We start from the raw sequence: 22,348 nt of genomic DNA on the forward strand, positions 1-22,348 counted from the left end.
TCCTGCCTTTGGACATGATTCATATGCGAGTCACGATTCACAAGAGTGGTGCCTGTGTGGGTTTCCCTCCTGGCCCTGTAGAATTTCATTTCAAGCATTGTTGGCTGGGACCTCATACCTGCACTCTTCACTTGTTTTTCACCATGCTGCCCAGCAGTGACCAGTTGGCCGAGGAGACTGGGGAGATAGTCTTTTTTTTTTTTTTTTAATTTTATTTATTTATTAGAGAGAGAGTGAGAGAGAGAGAGAGAGTGTGAGCGAGCACAAGCAGGGGGAGGGGCGGAGGGAGGGTGAGAAGCAGACTCCCCGCTGAGCTGGGAGCCCACCACAGGGCTCGATTCCAGGACTCTGAGATCATGACCTGAGCTGAAGGCAGACACTTAACCAACTGAGCCACCCAGGCGCCCTGGGGAGATAGTTTTTATCCCTCTTGTTTCTTTAACTGGGCACCCATTTATAAGACTTGTCTGTCACTGTCATTCCCTTCCTTGGGGATAAGTGCTGTAGATAATTTTGGGAAAGAAAACAACTGGATGCCTTACTTTCTTTCCCTGTGGTATTGGGACTCAGAATCTGCAACTTGGTATTTGTGTTGAGTATTAGGTACATGTGGCAGCCTGAGAGCTGAAGTAAAAAGTAAATCATAGCATACCGAGGCTGCAGGAAAGGGCCTCAGAGTCATTCACCCAGGCCAGGCTGGGATTTTTGTGGGTAAGGGCCATCTCTGTAGCCCAGAGAGGAGAAGTGACTAGCCCCATGCACAAGCTTCTAGATGTCACCCAGGACCAGTCCTGAAGGCTCCACACTGATTACCCATTTTGGCCTGAGGTTAGCAAGCAAAGAACATGTTCAGACTTCTTCTTTTTAAAAGATTTATTTATTTATTTATTTTTGAGAGAGAGAGAGAGAGAGAGAGCGCGAGCGAGCATGTATGTGCATGTACACGAGCAGGCTGAGGGGCAGATGGAGAGGGAGAGAGAGAATCTTAAGCAGGCTCCCCGATGAGCGCAGAGCCCGATGTCGGGCTCTATCCCATGACACTGAGATCATGACCCAAGCCAAAATCAAGAGTTGGATGCTCAACTGACTGAGCCCACCCAGGTGCCCCCAAATTCAGATTTCTTGACTCTGAAGAGATGTCAAAAGACAAAGCTAAGATGGTGATTTTCAGCATTGGTTCCCCAAGTTGAATATCTGGCTTTGAATGCTGAGAGTGAGGTCTCATTCACAAATGTTAGGTTGGAGCAGAGCTGATTGACCATGGGGTCTCCCCTCGGTCATCTCAAACAGTGAGGCCATCATATGCCGATAGCCAGTCCATTTGACTGAAAATAAAATCTTAAAGGCAGGGCTGGTGGGAGCAGCAGTTTGTTGGGCTTGAACTGCAAGAAAACTGTGTATAAAGAGCCTCATAAAAGAGCACAAAATAACTTTCTTTAAATATTTTTCATTGCTGTTTTTTAAAAGTAAAATTGTGTGTGTGTGTGTGTGGCATAAAAGGCTGGTGACCTTAAATGTTCTTTCTTTCTTTCTTTCTTTCTTTATTTATTTTTTGACAGAGAGAGACACAGTGAGAGAGGGAACACAAGCAAGGGGGAGTGGGAGAGGGAGAAGCAGGCTTCCCGCCCAGCAGGGAGCCCGATTTGGGGCTCGATCCTAGGACCCCGGGATCATGACTGAGCCGAAGGCAGACGCTTAACGACTGAGCCACCCAGGCGCCCTGTGACCTTAAGTGTTCTTTTGTCTGTTAGAGATGGCACAGTTCTACTTTTGACCTAGAAGCCAGAGCTGCTCTGAGAATCCCTACTGGTTTGCCTCTTTGAGCTCAAAGAATTGCCCACACAAGTTATAAGTTGAACTGTTCCTTTATTAGTGTAAGAATTTCAGTTTTTATAGACCCAATCTGGATTTGGGTTTTCTTAAAAAAAGAGAAAAAGATGCGCTAATGACAAAATTTAGCATCTAAACCTGTGAGGTAATATATTTAATAATTTCCTAGTGCTCAGAATGCTTTGAGAAGGCTGGTTTTATACCAGTTGCCTTCATGCCAGTTCTCAGGCTGAAAAGAAAACCCCCCTCATTGCTTTTTTAAAAAAATATTTTATTTATTTATTTGAGAGAGAGTGAGCATGAGCAAGGGGAAGGGAAGGGCAGAGGGAGAGGGAGAAGCAGACTCCCCACTCAGCATGGAGCCCAGCTCGGAGCTTGATCTTAGCTGACTGGGCCACCCAGATGCCCCCCGCCCCACCTCGTTGCTTCTTAATAGCCATGCTTTGTTCTGCACGAAGATGTATATTGTTATCCAAGATAGCTTTTTCAGAAAATTTAGCTCCAAATGGCTTTTGGCTGTTGACAAAGAACAGCTAACATTTTCAATAGCTGAAAACTGGTGCCGCAGAGAGTCAGGAAATGAAGCATCTGTAGAGTTGAGCAGAGTTTAAATGCAGCTTTCACCTATTTACTGTGCGATCTTCCCTAAGTTAATTCACTTCTCTGAGCTGTAGTTTGTCTATACAAAAGGATTAGTACCTACCTCATACCTGCCTCATAGCAAGGGTTTGAATAAAATGAAACACTGTATTTGTCTGACTTAATAAATTTTATCTTTTTATTCTGAAGACTAGTAATAAAGAAAAATCTACTGAAGGCAGTTCCAAAAAAGAAGTTCTAAAATTGTTTTGGCCAAGTGCCATCATCTTTCTAAATTTTTAAAAATTTATTAATTTTAGGGACGCCTGGATGGCTCAGTTAAGCACCTGTCTCCTGCTCAGGTCATGATGCTTCTCCCTCCCTCTCTCTGCCACTCCCTCGCTTGTGCACACTCTCACTCTCTCTCTCTGTCGAGTAAATTTTTAAAAATTATTAATTTTAAAATTTACATACAGTAGAATTCACTCTTTTTAGCGTACAGTTCTGTGAGTTTTGACAAATGCGTACTATCATATAACTACCAACAAACACATCAAGCAAGATACAGAACACTTCCATTACCCCCCCAGATTTTTTGTGTGGTCCCTTTGTACTCAACCCCACCCCCTGTCTGCTGGCAACCCACTGATCTGTTCTCTGTCCCTCTAGTTTTTTCTTGTCCCAGCATGTCATGCACATGGAATCATACAGTACGTAGTTTTTTGAGTCTTGCTTCTTTTATTCAGCATATAATGCGTTTGAGATTCATCCAAGTTGTTAAATGTTCATTACTTTTTATTGCTGAGTTGCATTCCATTGTATGTATGTATTAATTTGTTTATCCCTTCACTAGTTGCAAGATATTTGGGGTGTTTCCAGGTTTTGGCAACTATGAATAAAGCCACCATAAACATTTACATAACGGGTTTTTGTAAACATTGGTTTTTATTTCTCTTGAGTAATTTCCTAGGCATGGAATTGCTGGGTCAGATGGTAAATATCTTTTTAACTTTTATTATTATTTTTTAAAGATTTTATTTGTTTATTTTTAGAGAGAGTGTGTGTGCCTGCAAGCAGGGGGAGGAGCAGAAGGGGAGGGAGAGGGAGGGGAAAGAATCTCAAGCAGACCCCTGCTGAGTGTGGAGCCTCATGTGGGGCTTGATTTCACCATGACCCTAAGATCACAACCTGAGCTGAAACCCAAGAGTCCAATGCTCAACTGACTGAGTCATCCAGGTGCCCCATTAATATTATTTTTAAAAGTTTATTTATTTTAGTAATCTCTACACCCAACGTGGGACTCAAACTCATGACCCTGAGATCAAGAGTTGCATGCTCCTCCAACTGAGCCAGCCAGGCATCCCTGTCTGTTTAACTTTTTTTTGTCTAACTTTTAAAGAAGCCACAAAACTATTTCTCAAAGTGGTGCACCATTCTGCATTCCTACCGTCAATGGGTAAGGTTTTCCATGGCTCTACATCCATAGTCACACTTGGTGTGACTTGTCATTTTAGCCATTCTAAGAGGTCTGTAGAGGTAATTTCCCTCGTGGCTAAGGATGTTGAGCATCTTCTCCTGTGCTTATTTGCCTTCTGTATATGTTTGGTGAAGTGTTCAAATCTTTGGTCCTATTTCTCATCAGGTTGTTTGTATTCTTGTTCTTGAGTTTTGAGGTCTCTATATATTCTGGGTCAAGTCCTTTGCCAAATAAGTGATTTGCAGATGCTTTCTCCCATGTTGTGGCTTGTCTTTTCAAAGATTCCACAAGGGATTTATACATATTTATTCTTGTTATAAAAGATTCACATGACACACAAGTACCTAGAATAAAAACTACAAGTTCTGGTTTACCTCCCACTACCTCCTCCACCTTCTTCTCGCAGATAGCCACTGTTGACAGTTGGGTGAGGATTTTTTCAATCTTTTTTATAGTATCATAATTTTCTAGTAAATATATATGTTTAGAAAGGGATATTTAAATATTGATATGTACTTTAAAATTAGTTCTGTTACTTTACAGGCAAAAAGTTACATTTCAAAGAATCTTTCTGTTTTTCCTTTCAGACCACCTATAGGGAAAATCATTGTTTTTCTCTTAAAAGTGGTGAGTTTTGATGTGTCCTAGGTCATATTCCAGAAAGCCATGATTTGGAGAAGAAAATTCCAGATGATAAGGATGACCAATGAGTGAAATAAACTTTAAGTGGGTCATTTTGTATTTGCAAAAGATTTCTCCAGTTAGTTGAAATGACTTTGAAATGTGTCCATTTTCTTAAAATAAGTGGTGGGTTGCTTTTTGCTGTGTGTGTGTGTGTGTGTGTGTGTGTGCGCGCGTGCGTGCATGTGCATGTATGTGAATGCTAACAGTGTCATTGGGCGAAGAATGGTATTGATAACCTCAGAGCAAAGTTTTGGCTCATTCCCAAATTTTAGATTGCTCATTTTTCTTGGATTGACTCTTTTGTGCTATTTGAAATATTCAGCATAGAATTTGTACTTGGTTCACATTTTTATTTTTAGCTATAATTTTGGGCTCTTTCAACCATAACTGGCCAGAACTTTTTTTCTGCAGAATGAGCCTTATTAAAACAACCTGTTTTCATCTTTCCATAGGTATGAATCCTAGGACTCAGAATAAGGATTCTCTAGAGGACAGTGTTTCTACCTCTCCAGACCCAAGTAAGAAGGGGCAACTGATTAGGGTGGGGTCAGGGCCGGGGTGGTCAGAGCATGAGGAAGCAAGGGGGAACCCTGTGGGCAGTCCACACATCTCTGGGGTACTGGAAGACAATGTGGTAAGGGAAAACTCCAGCCTCTCCAATGGAAAGTGAGAGGGGAGTGGCCAGGTAACCTGTTCTGGAATGTGATTCAGGGCACGTGAGAAGGGTAACGGAATTCCCATGAGGTCCTTACACCAGTCCAGAGCTGGCTTTAGCCCTTAAGGGCCTTGTGATGGCTCCGAGGAACAGAGGAATAAGAGGGCCTGGAACTATTTGCAGACCTGTAGTTGAAATTGTTTGACTGGGTTGCGTTTTTTTTTTTGAATCATCTTTATTTATTGAAATCTGTGTACAGGAAGAGCACATCTAAATATCTACAATAGCAAAGTACCAGAAAAAAATCCTACGACCCGATAGACTTTATTTTACTTAGCTATAACCAGTAGAGATATATTGAGTCTTTTTTCCCCCTCTTATGATTGACTTAATAATCCTTCTGCTGTTTCTTCAGGCCCCTTGTATTAGTCTTTTTTTTTTTTTTTTTAAGATTTTATTGATTTTTTTGACAGAAAGAGACACAGCGAAAGAGGGAACACAAGCAGGGGGAGCGGGAGAGGGAGAAGCAGGCTTCCCGCCCAGCAGGGAGCCCAACGCGGGGCTCGATCCCAGGACCCCGGGATCATGACCCGAGCTGAAGGCAGACGCTTCACTGAGCCACCCAGGCGTTCCATATTAGTCATTTTTAATAGCAGTATCAAACACATCACATCCCAGTTTGAATAATCATTTATTATTGGCGATCATTTGGGTGGTTTCTAGTTTCTTCACAATAGTGTAGAATGCAGGTATAATGCGTGATGCAGTGGGTATATCTTTTCTTTCTCTTCACATCCTTGGGATATATTTCCCCCAAAGTATGGTTGGCAGGTTGATTATTTTCCAGAAAGCTTCCAGCAATGAAGAGATGAGCCTGTTTCTTCTGTACAACCCTAGCACTGGATTTTGTAATCCATGTTTATCATTGTTAATGGTATTGATGTGGGTCCTCCTCAGAGGCCCTCTTTATAGGGCCTGAAGATACTGGAGTTAGAAAAGAGGCCACAGTCTTTTCCCAGGGAAAGAACACCATTAAACTAAGAATCAGGGGCTTTTCTCACCATGGGATTTGGGCCCAGGCATTTGAATTCTCTGTATCTCGGTGTGTAACCAGCAGAAAACATTTCTGAAAGATATTTATCATCCTGAGGGACAGGATGCTAATGAGAGCCAGAACGATCTAAGAGGGCATAAAGATATGACTGTCTTCTGCTTCTGGCTTCCCACTGTGGTTTTATCTGGTGTCTTCCTTCCGCTCCTGGTCCTAAAACAAGGAAGTAGGAACAAGCTCATCCCTTCATCTGGCATATAAGGAAATTGGGGTGATCAGTTAGGCTCTTTTTGGGTTGTGTTTTCAATTCTTGAAGTGTTAATAAGTTAACAAGACCTGTGTATAGTCCAACTCATAGAATCAGAGAGTGGAATGGTGGTTGTGAGAGGCTTGAGGGGAGGCAGAAGTGGGGAGTTGCTGATCAGTGGTGTAAAGTTCCAGTTATGCACGATGAATAAATCTTAGGGATCTGTACACACTGTGCCCAAGTTAACAATACTGTGTTGTACACCTAAACATTTGTTAAGAGAGTAGTTCTCATGTTGTGTTCTTACTACACTGAGACAGAATTCAAACACACAAAGACCTGCGTAGACCATGAGGTTAGGCCTCTTGTAGGTCAAATCATCTTTCCCAAGGCAGTGGTGGCTACATGGGGCACGTTTCCCGCTATGACTTAGCACACTGGTCCTCTTGTCCTTTAACGCTGAGTTCCGTGGGACTCTGTGGTATTGGGTAGTGTGTGTCTCTGTCACTATGTGGTGGAAAGATCCCCAGGCAGAGAGTCTTCTGATCTTGGCCAGGTGTTTAAAGGGCTCGATGATGTTGCAGTCCCTGCTGCAAAGAGGCCATGTGAGGGCTGATGAGACAACAGTGGTGTATCACGCTGGAAGCCACATTAGCACTGTGCAAAAGATAAAGTGTTGAAGGTGTCCCTTGCTTGAGACTAAGAGGCAAAGGCACGGAGTATTTCTGCTTCATATTGCCCCCTTGTCTAGAGATTTGAAAAATAATCTTTGCTTAAATTACTTAAAGAGATAACTGCCCTATTACCTTGACTCAGTGATTCTCAACTGGGGAAGGATTTTGCTCCCTGGGGGGACATGGGGCAACGACTGCAGACGCTCTTGGTTTTTACAACCAGGAGATGCCACTGGCATCGAGTAAGTACAGTCCAGGGATGCTGTCCAACATCCTGTAATACAAAGCATAGCCCCTCATGACAGAGGATTATCCAGTCCAAAATGTCAGTGGTGCCAAGGTGGAGAGACCCTGCTTTAAACCAAAGAGCAGGCAACTCAGGACACCATGTGATCGGGCCCACTCTGCTGACTGCAGCTTTCCTTTCTAGATTGTTAAACTCTGTCTCTTGAAGTTCTGGCCTTGTGACCTTCCCAGACATCCTTCCTTGATTTCTCCTCCTACCCTTTTGGATCTGTGACTTATTTTTACAATTCTGAAAGTATTCCTAAATTCTGCTACCATGTGCTGTTCGCTCCCAAATCTGGCTGAGCTCTTCTTTCCCCACCAGCCACTCTGCAGTCCTTCAGAGAGGCTCTGGCTTGAGCCCTTGGAACGTTGATTTGCTTCCACATGTAACTCTGCCTGCGCTGCCCTGCAGTAACCTCACTGGCATTGTGGCTGTAGCTTAAGATCGGTAGAAAATGAAAAGTACCAGCTGTGAATCCCATTTGCATGATGGGATTGGATGAGCACGTGCACTGCATTGTCTAACAAACTCTGTTTCTCTTTCTCCCTCCCCCCACCCCCTTTCTTCCTCTCCATCCGTTTCCTGGCAATGTTATCACCGGTCACTATGAACTCCTCCCCCGCCCTGCCCACGTCGTCCCTCCCACCCCCCCGCCCCCGCATCTGCCCTGGTGACCGCACGCACCTTTCTCCTCTGTTACACGAGGCAGTTCTGACACTGTCTGCTCCCCCTGTAGTGCCAGGCTTCTGTTGCACAGTTGGAGTGGACTGGAAGTCTCTTACTACTCCGGCGTGCCTCCCCCTCACCACCGACTACTTCCCCGACCGCCAGGGCCTGCAGAACGACTACACGGAGGGCTGTTACGATCTCCTTCCGGAAGCAGACATTGACAGGTCGGTGTCAGAGGAGGGTGTCGGATGCGCGTCCAGGCACTGCGTTCTCAAACCTGTGTCTTCCTTTTCTGGTTAGAGAATCTTATGAAGCAAAGAACTGTCATTTTTTTCTTCAGGGTTCTATTGACATGCCTTCTCTAGCCATTTCTCCTCATGGGTGCTTTCTCAGATTTTTCTGTGGTGGTTTTTCTGGACACACTAGATCTGATCTTTTTTTCTAAGATTAGCTATTTGAGCTATTCTAGGAATGGCTATTAGCTATTACCTGCCTTCTTCTTCTGCCTCTTTGAACTGATCATTTCTCGGTAAACTGGTTTATAGATTGTTAGTTTTATGAGCCACCAAGGAATGGTTATCAGGGCTGGCTTGTGGAGTCAAAGCAAAACAGAGGATGGGAATGTGGACTCTTGAGTGTCACTCCGCCCTAGACCAAGCATGTCCATGCGAACAACCGTCTGTTTCCACAGGAGGGACGAGGAGGGTGTGCAGATGACGGCCCAGCAGGTATTTGAAGAGTTCATCTGCCAGCGTCTCATGCAGGGCTACCAAATCATAGTGCAGCCCAAGGCGCAGAAACCCAACCCCGCCGTCCCACCCCCACTGAGCAGCAGCCCGCTCTACAGTCGAGGTGAGTTGTTCTCCTTGGACTTGCATTTTTTCTTTTCTACTGAATTTGTGCAAGTAGGTTCTCAAGATGGTAGGGAATAGATAAATTCGGGAGTAATTTTTCAACACAAAATTTTTTCTTTCTGAATTTTACTTTTACATGAGGAATAAAGTCTCTGCTAGGCCCAGATTTATCTTAAAACTCTCTTTAATCTACTGCTCTCCTTTTAAGGAAGGGGATATGACCCAGTTCAGGAATGTCACAGCCTGGCTTTGGCAACACCTACCAATAGCAGGCAGCTGAGCCAGGTGTGAACTATCAAAGTACACTGTGAATATTTTAGACCCAATATTTATTTCTAGCACAGTACCTGGCACATAGCAGGTTCTCAGATGTTACCTAAACCTGGAATTTATACTCCCCCCACCCTCCCACCCCCGTTATGGATGCATCTTCTCCTTTTTGTCATTGAAGCTTAGCACGATGAAGCAAGCATGGATCATTTGTGAGTGGTAGAGAATAATAAGTGACAGAGACTCAGTGAGGCCGATTGAGTTACAGCCAGGCTCTGGAGAGCTCTTCTAAAATAAGTCAGGTAGAGAGAATAAAATGTGGGTGCCTAGAATCAGGAAACAGTGATCACTTCTCAGAACAATCCATGAGTAACCAGTAGTCTCTTGCTTCCTCCTTGTAGCTAATGAGCCTCCCCACTCTCCTAAACTCCCAGCTCAAAGCCTCAGATCATCTTTGGCTCCATTAAAGTGCTTCAGGCCAGAGGATCAAAGTAGTGTGGACCTGTGAGGGGGAGTTTGGTGGTCCATCCAGTCCAGGTCTTGTTGCTTATGATGAAGCTTTTCATTTTCTGGACTGCACTGAATAGTAACCTTACTGAGTGCCAGGACTGTTGGCTTCATGTTTTTATCCTCTATAATGGAAACCATTGTGCCTGGTGTACAACAATATGGGTTGATAAATATAAGAATTCATTCATTCATTCAACAGTATTTTTGAAGCTCCCACTCTGTGGGGCATTTAGTGAGGAAAAATAACGTAAGTCAAACTAGGAAATAAAATTACTCGTTGTGATAAAGATTGTGAGAGAAAATCAAAGGGCTATGAGAATATTTAATACAGGACTTGATCTGGTCGGGAGGGTCAGGGATGGCTTCCTTGAGGAGGTGATGTTTGAGGTGAGACCTAAACTATGTGCAGGAGTTACTAGGGAGAGAAGTAGGTTGGGAGTGGTGGGCAGGAGTAGGTAGGAAGAGCATGCCAGGCAGAGAGATTAGTATGTGCAAAGACCCTGTGGCAGGAGGCACTGTGATACTTTCTGAGCACCAAAAAGAAGACTGGTGGGGTGGAGCACAGGGAGTAAGCCAGAGATGTGTCCAGACATGTCAGGAGACCCAGGCCTCACAGGGCCATGTGAAGGATTTTGTTCTTTATCCCAAGAATAGTGGAATGAATTTACCTTTAGTGTCAATGGCCCCATCCAGCCTTCCTACCTGCTTTTCTCTAGAATAGCTGATCAGTGTCCCTTGGTGGTTCATAATTCCTGTGGCATCCAGTTCTGCTCTGGCTGATTCATGAGCCTTATGTCATGGCTAGCTGGCCAGAGTCTACTCACCTTACTATACCCTTTCTGGCTATTTTTCCTCCTTCGATAAATTTAATCCTTTTATTTCTGTAGTAACAGAAATGGTATCGTTGTTATAATCACTGGAAAAGTCACCACCATAAGTGAGATCGCATCTGATTGAAGATTTGTTGACTACAGGTTATGAGACGGACCCTGTTTCAGTAGTGAACAGAACAGCATCAGCCCTTGTCCTCCAAGTTTATTGTCTACTGGGTGAGACAGTCGTTGAACTATTAAACCACAAGTATTTATTTGATTACAGATTGTAAAGAGTGCTGTGCAGGATTAAAACAGGAACTAATTTAGAGTGGGGTCGGTACTGCGGTAGGTGCTCGTGAACATTATCCCATGACCTTGTCTTCCTGATAGCCAGCAGGGCGTGGTTGCAAGAAAGAAGGAATGCAGGGATGGGGAGCAAGTCCTCTTCCTTCCTTCCTTCCTTTTCTTTTTTTATTAAAGATTTTATTTATTTATTTGAGAGAGAGAGCACACGAGTGAGGGGAGGGGCAGAGGGACAAGCAGACACCCTGCTTGAGGCAGGGTTTGGTCCAGGACCCTGAGATCATGACCTGAGCTGAAGTCAGACGCAAGCCCACTTTCTAGTTGCGGAAAGTGAGACTTGGAGATTTGGTACCCAAGGTCACACCGCTGGCAAATGAAAGTGCTGGGGTTTAACCCGGGGTCCTCTGAGTCAAAGCCTGGCCTCTTACAGGCAGCCTGCCCGTTGCTGCTATCACCTAGGAAGTTTCAACATTCCCGATGAAGGTCCTTTCAACCTCTGCCACCCTCTCTTGTCCTGACAACTCCCATGCTGCCTGCACTGTGTGACTGTCTCTCAGAACCACACGAGGGGACTGTTTAATCTCGAGATCATGGGAATCTTGTCTTCGTTCTCTTGTCCATCGAGGCACTAGTTTCACTCTCTTGAAAGCTTGTATTTTTCTCGATTCCTCATAATTTCCCTCTTTCTGTTGCACAACTCAGTTCAACTAATATTTTTTCAAATACCTGCTGTGGGCATGGCACTTTGTCAGGTGCTATGGAAAATTTAAAGACAAACAAGATTTGGTCCCCAGCCTCCTGGAACTTCCAGTTTGTCAGGCTGTGAGACACGCACATGTGGAGCCACCTCCAGGGTACAATTCAGACAGCTGATGGGATCTGTTAGCTTTCTGGAGGAAGTGGCCTTTGATGGTGACTTTAAATGACCCATAGGATCTTGGTGGTGGCTCCGGAAGAGAAGGCAGAAAAAGCAACCAGAGCAAATGTTTGGAGAAGAAAGGACAGTAGTCCTTTAAGACTGACGCAGGGTTACGGTGGTGTGGGAGTCATGGAAGCTGACGCCAGCTTGGCTGCCACCATGGGGTGAGGACCTCTGCTGCTGGGGCAGCAGCTTGTGCTTGAGTGGAGTGGAGTTCCATTTCAGTCCCGGAGTTGACTCTTGGCCTATTAGCATCTCATCTAGAACTTTCCTTCTCAGAGGCCGAGGAATCAGGCTGTTCATTCTTTGAGTGCGTCTTCCGGATGCTCTCTGCACTCTGGGCTCTAATCTGCTGCTGGCTGGTTTAGTAACAGAAAATTCTGCCAACTTAGGACTTTTTTTATTTTTAACCAAAAATAAAAAACGGTTTTCCATGAAACCGTCCCTCAGGAGAAAGAGTTGCTTCTCTTGTTTCTCCTTTTCTGACTGTATATGGAAGAGATGCTATTGCCTGTTAAAAGAACAATCCTCAGCCAGATGGAGGAAATGACTTTTTCCCCCCTCTATTAGGCCTTGTGTCCCGAAACCGCCCTGAGGAGGAGGACCAGTACTGGCTGAGTATGGGCAGAACGTTCCACAAAGTGACGCTGAAGGATAAGATGATCACAGTGACACGTTACCTTCCCAAGTGAGTCCTGGGAGATTTCAGGTTTTCAGCTACTGTCCTGAATTGTGTCCACATCTGAACTTCTCTTTATAACACAAACTGTGCACCTAGTGAATATGGAATTAGTTATGTGACATATAATTAAAACCAAGGTATGTTGAGTGGTTGGTTTTCCTTTTCTTGGAATTACTTGTTTGTTTGTTTTTTTTTAAGATTTTATTTATTTATTTGACAGAGAGAGACACAGCGAGAGAGGGAACACAAGCAGGGGGAGTGGGAGAGGGAGAAGCAGGCTCCCCGCAGAGCAGGGAGCCCGATGTGGGACTCGATCCCAGGACTCTGGGATCATGACCTGAGCCGAAGGCAGACGCTTAACAACTGAACCACCCAGGCGCCCTACTTGTTTGTTTTCTAGGGTTATTTTACCATTGTAGCTCACCTGCTTCTAAAAGGAACTTGACTCACCTTACCGTGTTTAGCCTGATTCTTAGCAAGCCAATTAGAAATAAAGAATGGGATGATAAAAGAATGACAGAGTTTAAGAACTGAGAAATTTCTGTTACCAGTCCCTTGGGATGAGTTGGTTACCACACTTTAGGATTGAATGCCAAGGATGTTGCTAACTGTATTGAGATGGAAAGATCCAGAAGAAAGGGGTTGGGTGGAGGGAGTGATTCTCTTTTGGACTTCTGGGCATGCCCTTTGTTTTTCAGGTACCCTTATGAGTCTGCCCAGATCCACTACACCTACAGCCTCTGCCCTTCCCACTCAAACTCGGAGTTTGTCTCTTGTTGGGTGGAATTCTCCCATGAGCGGCTGGAGGAGTACAAGTGGAATTACTTAGATCAGTATATCTGTTCGGCCGGCTCTGAGGACTTCAGGTCAGAGAACATACTTTGGCTTTCCATCCAGCTACCTTGGGTGTGCCCAACTTTTAACACATCTGTCCTTTTTTTCTGATTACAAAATGATGTTTGTTTTAGAAAACAACAAAAGCACATCTGCATTAGTTAAAAAACTCAGTGACGAGGGTGGTGGTATTGGTTGCACAACAGTGTGGATGTACTTAGTGGCATAGAATTGTACACTGAAGTACTGTTAAAGTGGTACATTTTGTTATGCACGTTTTACCACAAAACAACAACGACAGAAACTTCAGTGGTGAAGTGTTCTTTGATGGAATGTCAGTATAGACCATGTTCTGAACCTTTTCCTGACTACCTGTGGTGCTCATTTTTGATTTTTAATTTCTGGGTGTCATTTATGATTGTGATGATAAAAACCACAACCCCACTGGGTCTGGGTGCACAGAACCGACCATCCTGACATCTCTGGGATGTAAATTAAAAGTACCCTTTGTGGTCTTCCTCTAGAGCTTGTGTTTCAAATGAAGCCATGAGATATAGCATCAGACGAACACTCTCTCAAGGGGAGATGGCCCCTCACATACCAACTGCAAAGACAGGCTTGAAATGGAACCTTCCCTGGGAGTGCTTTTTTTTTTAAAGGTGTACTTCTTTTAGAGAGACAGAGAGGGAGAGCAGGGGGGAGGGGCAGAGGGAGAGGGAGAGAAGCAGACTCCCCCCTGAATGCAGAGCTCAAAGAGGGGCTTGATCTCCTGACCCTGAGATCATGACCTGAGTCGAAACCAAGAGTCAGACACTCAACCGACTGAGCCACGCAGGTGCCCTGTGAGTGCTTTCATTACCTGCTTTTGTTCACCACCACCCCCTTTCCTCCCTTTGGCCCTTCACAGCTTAATTGAGTCTCTGAAGTTCTGGAGGACCCGTTTCCTGCTGCTCCCAGCCTGTGTCACTGCCACTAAGCGCATCACAGAAGGGGAAGCCCACTGCGACATCTATGGGGACAGGCCCCGGGCAGACGAGGAGGAGTGGCAGCTCTTGGATGGCTTTATCCGCTTTGTGGAGGGTTTGAACCGGATCCGCAGGCGACATCGCTCGGATCGCATGATGCGGGTAGGGCTCCGTGGGCCTCTTGGGGACTGTGCTTGGTCTCTTCCTGTCTCGGGGGCCTCTCTCTGGCCAGTTTATTTACTCATGGGGTTGGAATATGTCTGAAGACACCCAGCCAATAAAGGGCAGATCTGGAATTCCGGATGTGTGTGTACAGTTCTGTAAAGTTTAACAGATGTATAGATTCATGTAACCACTACAGCTATAATCAGGATACAGAGTAGTTCTGTCACTTCCCAGAAATCCCCTCACGCTACCGTTTATTTATTTATTTTAAGATTTTATTTATTTGACAGAGAGAGGCACAGTGAGAGAGGGGACACAAGCAGGGGGAGTGGGAGAGGGAGAAGCAGGCTTCCCGTGGAGCAGGGAGCCCGATGCGGGGCTCGATCCCAGGACCCTGGGATCATGACCTGAGCCGAAGGCAGTCGCTTAATGACTGAGCCATCCAGGCGCCCCTCACACTACCCTTTATAGTCACACTTTGCCCCCATCTCTAACCCCTGGCAGCCACTGGTCTGTTCTCTGTCACTTTACTGTTGTCCTTTCCAAAAGTCATATGCATGGAATCGTATAATGTAATCTTTTGAGAAGCTGCCTTCTTTCACTCAGCACAATGCCTCTGGGATTCATCCAAGTTGTCGCTCGTCTCAGTAGTTCATTCCTTTTTAGTGTGAGTAGTGTTGCATCACCAACTGTGTTTTTAACCCCAAGTTCGGTGTTCTTCCTTGCGTACGAGCTATCCTTTGTCCACAGCATTGCTTACGATTAGAAACATTTCAAAAAAAAAGAAAGGAAGGAAGGGAAAGAAAGAAAGAAACATTTCCAAAAGACCGTGCATGGTGGAAAGAGCTTTGGTCTTCAAACCAGATGATTAGAGCTTGACCTCCAGCTCCAGTGGGATTTGGGATAAGTCACTTAACTTCTCTGGGACTCAGTTTCTTCTTCCATGACTTAGATAAAACATTATTTACTTTCTAGATCCAGGACAAGGGTGAAATTATCTGTGGAATCCACCTCAAAGAGGCAGTTTGTTTTGAGTCAACAGGCATTCGAGCCTTCAGCTCAAGCAAAAAGCAGTTTTCAGCATTTACCAAGTAACAAGGGCCTGTGTTGCTTGCCTCTGTGAATTGGATTCCCAGAGAGCCTGACACACAACAGATGCAGCAGGCACGCTCTGGGCTGTGAGTGGTATCCACTGAGGGAGCCCACTTGGGCTAATGGCCTTGTTTCCTCTTCTCTGCTTTAGAAAGGGACCGCCATGAAAGGCTTACAGATGACCGGGCCCATTGCCACACACTCCCTTGAGTCGACCGGCCCCCCGGTTGGGAAGAAGGGAACCTCAGCTCTGTCTGCCCTGTTGGAGATGGAGGCCAGTCAGAAGTAAGTGCCTGCTTGGGGGGAGACTCGTCCCCACCACACCACCACACAGGCTCCAAAGGTTTTCAGTATCCCCCCTTGTGAGTGGGAGTGAAATATGATTTCTATCTGCACAGAGCCTGAAATTAAGAAAAAGATGCATACATGAGCAGAGAACTGGGTTAATACCTGGTAAGTGTCAAATAACATGAAATATGCCAGAAATTATAAACTTGCCGTCTGGGGCTTAATTTGAACTACAAATACATTTGCCTTGGCCCACAAAGTGAGGTTTCTTTGTTTGTTTGTTGTAGTAGATTTTATTTTTTAGAGCAGTTGTAGGTTCAAAGCAAACTTGAATGGAAGGAACAGAGATTTCTCATATACACCCTGTCTCCCACACCTGCATGGATTCCTCCATTGTCAACACCCCCAGCGGAGTGGGCCATTTGTTATAATTGATGAAGGTGCACTGACACATCATCATCACCCAGTGTCCATAGTTTACCTTACAGGTCACTCTTGGTGGTATATATTCTGTGGGTTTCAGACAAATTTATAATGACATGTAGCTACCATTACAGAGTAGTTGCACTGCCCTAAAGGCACAAAATATTTTTAAAATATCTGAGCCACATTTTTTTAGTTTGAAGATTTCAAATACAAATTTGGATTTTATATGAAATTATATAGTATACACAACATGATACATGATTATATTATATATAAAACAATATATTACAGATAATATAGCACAACACTGTATTACAGATAATAGATAAAATCCAGCCTTTTGAGAAATAGAAGAGCCTCAGTTATAGTACTGGGTCCACATGCATACCCAGCCATGGGAAGGCTGGTCCTTTAGAATGGGCATGTGCCCTCTAGTTTACCAGAGAACCAGCACACCCACTAATCTTGGACTTGCCTTGTTCCCTCAGGTGTGTGACCTGACCAGCTTCTTTAGGCATTTGTGTGGTCCCTTCCTAAACATTAAGTGCTGCATTTCCCAGGACACTGGTAGGGCCACATCTTGCCTGGGAGGGCAGTGACAGCATCCCAGGAGTGGGGATTTGAGTTGGCCTTGCAGGAAAGGAAGCATCTATACGGGGGGTGGGGGAGTGGTACGGGACTTGGGCAAGAGGAGAAAGTACCTCCCGTGTGCAGGTGGCACCCACTCTGGGAGCCTTCCCTGCCCCTTCATCCTCCCAGCCAACTCAGATTCTGTGCTTCCTAGCATCCTGGGCCGACATCCATCAGAGCCCTTTCCAGAATTCTCCAAGGTTTGCTCACGGTCCCCCTGGCTTGCCTGTGCTCTGAGAGTAGAGGCTGTGTGTTGTGCCTGGCACATAGGATGTGCACGGTAAGTAGTCATGGAATGATAGAGGAAGGGATGCTGAGGGTCCCTGTACAGATGTTAGGGGAGGCTAGACCTTGTCTGTCTGGGCTGTGTGGTGCCCAGCAGGAACCTGTGCACATTAGGCTTTCCAAAAGTCACACTGAGTGAGCTTGAGGCATCATGGAGATGCAATTGGACAGACAGGTGGGAAGTTGGATGCCAAGCTGTCCTTACACATTCTCATAGCAAGAGGGATCCTTTGCAAGTTTTTTTATTTTAATGGAAAATTTAAATTTTAATGGAAAATTTCATTTCTTTTTTTTTTTAAAGATTTTATTTATTTATTCATGAGAGACAGAGGGAGAGAGAGAGGGAGAAGCAGGGTCCCAAGAAGCAGGGAGCCCAATGCAGGACTCGATCCCAGGACCCTGGGATCATGACCTAAGCTGAAGGCAGACGCTTAACCATCTGAGCCACCCAGGCGCCCTTAATGGAAAATTTCAAACAGATAAACTAGACTAGTATGATAAATCCCTGTTTACCTATCACACGGCTTCGATGATTATCAACTCATGGCCAATCTTATTTCATTTATTGCAACATATGCATTGCTCTCACCTTCCCTTTTTATTCTTTATTAAATTTCAGGCATCATATTTCTTCATCTATAATATTTCAGTATGTATCACTGAAAGAGAAGTACCCCTTTAAAAAAAAAAGTATCCTAATACTGTAATTTGTCTAAAAGGTTATAGTCATTCTTTAATATCATGAAATATCCAGTCAGTGTCTTTGGCAGAAGTGTTTTCTGAGATGAGCCCCATGTATAGGAAGGCCTGGGAGGTGGGCCCCAAGAGGCAGAGACCCTTTGGCAGTCTCTCACTAGTCAGGCAAGAGGCCACAGAAGCTGGAGAGAGGGTGATAAAGAATGGAAAGGAAGGGACACAGGGAGAGAAGGGAACCTGGCAGGGACACTGGGGGGTGTAGGCAAATGTTGGGCTCATTACTGAGGGAATTGGGTCCATTTGCCTTTATCTGACCAAGGGAAGAGCCCAGAACTCAGCCTGGCAGGTTCTCCCTGTAACTAATCACAGATCTTTCCCGCTGGAAAAAAGAACAAGGAACATATGTTGCTGGGAGGGGTGTGAAACTGGGGGTGGGGGGGATCTTATTATAATTTGTCAGTGAGTCATCATTTAACATGCTCCAAGGAGCCTCTTTCTGCTCAGACTGGAAGAGGAAGGGTAGTTGGGGTGGTAGTGTCCCCCCATGTGTAGGGAGAGACTCTCAGCTAACCTCACAGCAGGAAGCAGGACAGAGAGACCCGAGACTTATTCTCTCCCCAGATGACTGCTCTTGGGTGACTTGCTACGTTTTCTCAATGCAGGAGGTAGAGTAGAGGGAGCCAGACCTTTATATAATGTTTGCTCACAGTGTTTTTTATTTGTGTGCTTTTCTTTTGCTTTTGCTGCACCAAGCAGATCCAATTTTATTTATTATGAAAAACAATGCTATAACGATATGGAAAAGAATTTATAAAATGTCATCTGTAGTCCTGCCATCTTACCATAAATCGTGTCTGTTTCTTCCAGTTCTCTTCTAGTCTGTATCTGAAGTCATGTACGTTTTGTCAGGCTCTTGTGGAAGGTAGAGAGAGGCCCCAGAAGTCTCAGCCTTCTGCCCATTGCATGGCTGGGACCAGTCTGGGCAGCTGGTTCTGGCTCAGCTGCTCCTAATCGATGAGGATAACCCGGTGACAGCCAAGTCAGGACAGAGACCACCAAAAGGCTATTGTCACTGCTTCTGTGGAGGCTTGGCCGGCAACTCCATCCCGGCAGAAGGCAGTGTGCCTCCGTGTATGTTTTCACATGTACATATGTATAGTATAACTGCTTGTTTTCGGGCAGGTTCCCTTCTTCTGAGCCATTAGACAGGGAGCCTCCAAGGGCAAGGACAGGGTTTTACTCGCCTCTGAATCCCTGATTCCTAGTCCACAGGTCCCCACAAGGAAGGCAACTCAGTAAATGGCGATTGTCATGTTGTCTGAGGGGACACGGGGGCGGGGTAACCAGGGCTTCCTGTCCCCGCAGCCTTGGGGAAGTATGAGAGAATGTCACAGTGTGCATTTGTGGATGAGGCTCAGAGGAAGACACCCTTCAATGTGATAGAGAGAGACAGTGTGGTGTAGGGACATGGGAAAGAATTGAGCATTTGTTCTGCTTTTCTTCTATGAATTATACCTCAGGGTAAACAAGTAATTGGTGTAGGGAGGTTTGTCTTTGTTCAGTATTGCAGCTCATAGGTACTGAAGGAATGATAGACTATTACCATGTGTGATCTTTAACAAACTTGTGGATCTAACAGGGTTCACCAGTGGCCACTAATATCACCAGAGAGAGAGGGCCAGACATTACAGGCCTCCGGACAGAAATACACAACACCACTTAAGAGTTCTTGCCCAAAATTGAACCTGAACTGCTCAAACCATTAGATAGAACTTCTAGTTCTCAGGAAGTAAGTAAACAAGGCACAGAGGAACATGATAAACAGTAAGGGGAGAAAATCAACACGTCCAGACTGTGTGAATTTACAGGACAAATGAGCTACTTCCTTCGACAAATAAATTATAAAGATAAAGAGAAATGAAGAGGAATTTACGGTTTAAAAGAGAATTAAGAGACATAACTTACTGCAACGTAGGGACCTTAATTGAAACCTGTTTTGAACAAACTGTACAAATGACTTTGGGGAGACAGTTGGTGAAATATTCAATATTAGAAAATTAAAAAATTTTCAAGTGTGTTGGAATTGTGGTTATGTTTTTTCAAAAGTTATTTTTTTTTTAGGGATGCAGTGCATACTGAAGTTCTTGTGGATGAAATAATATGTATGAGTTTTGCGTCAAAATAATTGGGATGTGTAGATAAGGGGTATAGATGAAACATGATTGGCTCTAAGTATATAGTTTGGGGGGCTGGGTTTGTAGGGACTATCTTAGCCTTTTTACTTGTGTTTGTGTTTGAAATTTTTCCATAATACAAAGTAGGGGGGAAAAAGTATAACAGGTTACCATGGAAACTGATTTTTAATCTCCGGTATGAGATTACTTGACAATCTGTAACAAACATGTCAGAATGTAAGAGTAGGGCAGTCTCACAGACTGGGTTCTTGGGGAGGCAGACTGAGATGGAGTTTAACATGCAGGATGTTTATTAAGGCAAGTCCGTGGGCTCAGGACGTGCGGGAGGGAGGAGGAAGTGGACAGAGGGAGAAGTCCAGGTGCAGCGCAGGGCCAGGGACAGCCTTGGGCCACCTCACTCAAGCCCTGGAGCTAGAACATAAGTGCTTCAGGGATGAGCCCAGTTGGACCAACATGGCCAGACCTATACACCCCCTCATTGATCATTCATTGTCTATGGGCCACTGCGGGGTGGGGGGTGGGGCAGCAAGAGCTCTGCAGCTGGGGCTGTCCCTGAAGGGGCTGACAGCTGAGTCAGCTGGACAATATGCCCAGCCACTGTGGCAGCAAGGCCACAGCAGAGGGATCTGGGCCGTGCCTCACAGTGTCCACCACATGAAGTATATGTTGCAATAATAATGAAGATTTGAGACTATATATAACCTGAGACTTCTGGAATCTATGAAATAAAAATTCAGTGATGTGTTGAAGCAGTCTAATTTGGGGGAGCATTTAAGTTACAGTGACCCATAGTTATTTTTAGTACAGAGAAAAGGAAAATAAACATGGAAATATGCTTTTATGTGCATCAGAACTGAGATGGGATAAGATGTCCTAAGAAACCATAGCTGTCTTGGGTCATGAGATAGTGCCTGTTAGATTTGTGTGGTTGGGGGGGTGGGGCAGGGATATAAGGGCGTGCATTTGAAAAATTAACATACAAACCTTCCAAATGTATGGGGAGTCAACACATTTCCTCATATAGTTTATGTCATACGTTAATGCAACCCTAATTTTCAGAATGTGCTTCTGCTGGTATATTTAAGAAAAACCGAGAACAAGTCTTCCCAGCAGATTAAAAAAATGGTGTTTATGGATGGAGTCACTCACACCATGTCACATCACTTTTCAAAGTAATAGGTACCGCCATAAGTGCTTTTTAAGTTGGGTGCTTTCGGGGTGCCTGGGTGGCTCGGTCGTTAAGCGTCTGCCTTCAGCTCAGGTCATGATCCCGGGGTCCTGGGATCGAGCCCCTCATTGGACTCCCTGCTTGGCCGGAAGCCTGCTTCTCCTTCTCCCACTCCCCCTGCTTGTGTTCCTTCTCTCGCTGTGTCTCTCTCTGTCAAATAAATAAATAAAATCTTTTAAAAAATAAATAAATAAACTGGGCTCTTTTCTTCTTTACCTTGGAGGACTGTTGATTGTTCAGGACAATGAAGGCAATTAAGGGTATTTGTCGGGCCTGAAGGAGAAACAGCACAAGTGTGTGTTTCAGAGCCGACAACAGAACTGCCTTCATTTCATCTTGGCTGACGTGGACCCTTTACCAGGGGGCTTTCAGCAAGCTACAGACGTGTTTTTCATCTTTCAGGTGTCTAGGAGAACAGCAGGCAGCTGTGCTTGGTGCCAAGAGCTCCTCCCAGCCAGCTGAGAGCAGCAGTGTTGCCATGACTCCCACCTACGTGGACAGCCCACGAAAGGTAAAGGGGGCCACTCCAGCACGGAGCTGCCTCGTGCTCTCAGGGACCCGATGTGGAGGGTCGTTCGAATCCAGGGATGAAATGTGCTGAGGATTTGGATGAATTCTACCCTAAACCCTCTTAAGCATTATGATTTTTGTGGAAGCAGTTTCTGCTCGCAGTTGTAAGGAAGTTAACTGTTAGATAAATGCAGATACAATATAGTCAAGCTCAACTATATTGGTCAAGTCCCAAGATCTGGCTTGAGCTGTGAAATTGGCCATCTGGTTTTCCTTCAGCCACATCTTTGGCTCTCCCAGACAGGAGGTAGAAAGCTGGTGGGGCAGCTCCTATGAGAGCTCACTCTTTGTTAAAGAAATTCCTATCAGTCTGCTTAAACTCCTGAGAAATATAGTCAAATGGAAGCATCTCCTGGGGGAAAAGATCAAAACGTGGGCCTTGGGCCTCTGTATGGAATAGCAAGTACAGTAAAGGGGCCCAAAACTCCATAGGTCAGGCTTTTTGTATCCTTTAAGACCAATAAAC

At 44.9% G+C, this 22,348-nt stretch overlaps 1 protein-coding gene across 9 annotated transcripts in view; it reads left to right on the forward strand.

Moving 5' to 3' along the window:
• Nucleotides 1-22,348, forward strand: part of DEPDC5 (DEP domain containing 5, GATOR1 subcomplex subunit) — a 122,784-nt gene that overhangs the window by 64,748 nt on the left and 35,688 nt on the right. For 5 of the 9 annotated variants that reach the window (XM_027576287.1, XM_027576286.1, XM_027576289.1 and 2 more), the window contains 8 exons: nucleotides 5,023-5,088; nucleotides 8,196-8,379; nucleotides 8,847-9,007; nucleotides 12,397-12,514; nucleotides 13,207-13,374; nucleotides 14,250-14,469; nucleotides 15,716-15,849; nucleotides 21,715-21,823. In XM_027576287.1, the coding sequence (XP_027432088.1) occupies nucleotides 5,023-5,088; nucleotides 8,196-8,379; nucleotides 8,847-9,007; nucleotides 12,397-12,514; nucleotides 13,207-13,374; nucleotides 14,250-14,469; nucleotides 15,716-15,849; nucleotides 21,715-21,823 (1,160 nt within the window). Of the gene's footprint in view, nucleotides 1-5,022; nucleotides 5,089-8,195; nucleotides 8,380-8,846; nucleotides 9,008-10,676; nucleotides 10,839-12,396; nucleotides 12,515-13,206; nucleotides 13,375-14,249; nucleotides 14,470-15,715; nucleotides 15,850-21,714; nucleotides 21,824-22,348 lie in introns of those variants that run through there. The other 4 variants (XM_027576288.1, XM_027576290.1, XM_027576293.1 and 1 more) reach the window with 2 other exon arrangements.

The sequence above is a fragment of the Zalophus californianus genome, chromosome 14, assembly GCF_009762305.2.
Source record: "Zalophus californianus isolate mZalCal1 chromosome 14, mZalCal1.pri.v2, whole genome shotgun sequence".
Classification (NCBI taxonomy): Eukaryota; Metazoa; Chordata; class Mammalia; order Carnivora; family Otariidae; genus Zalophus; species Zalophus californianus.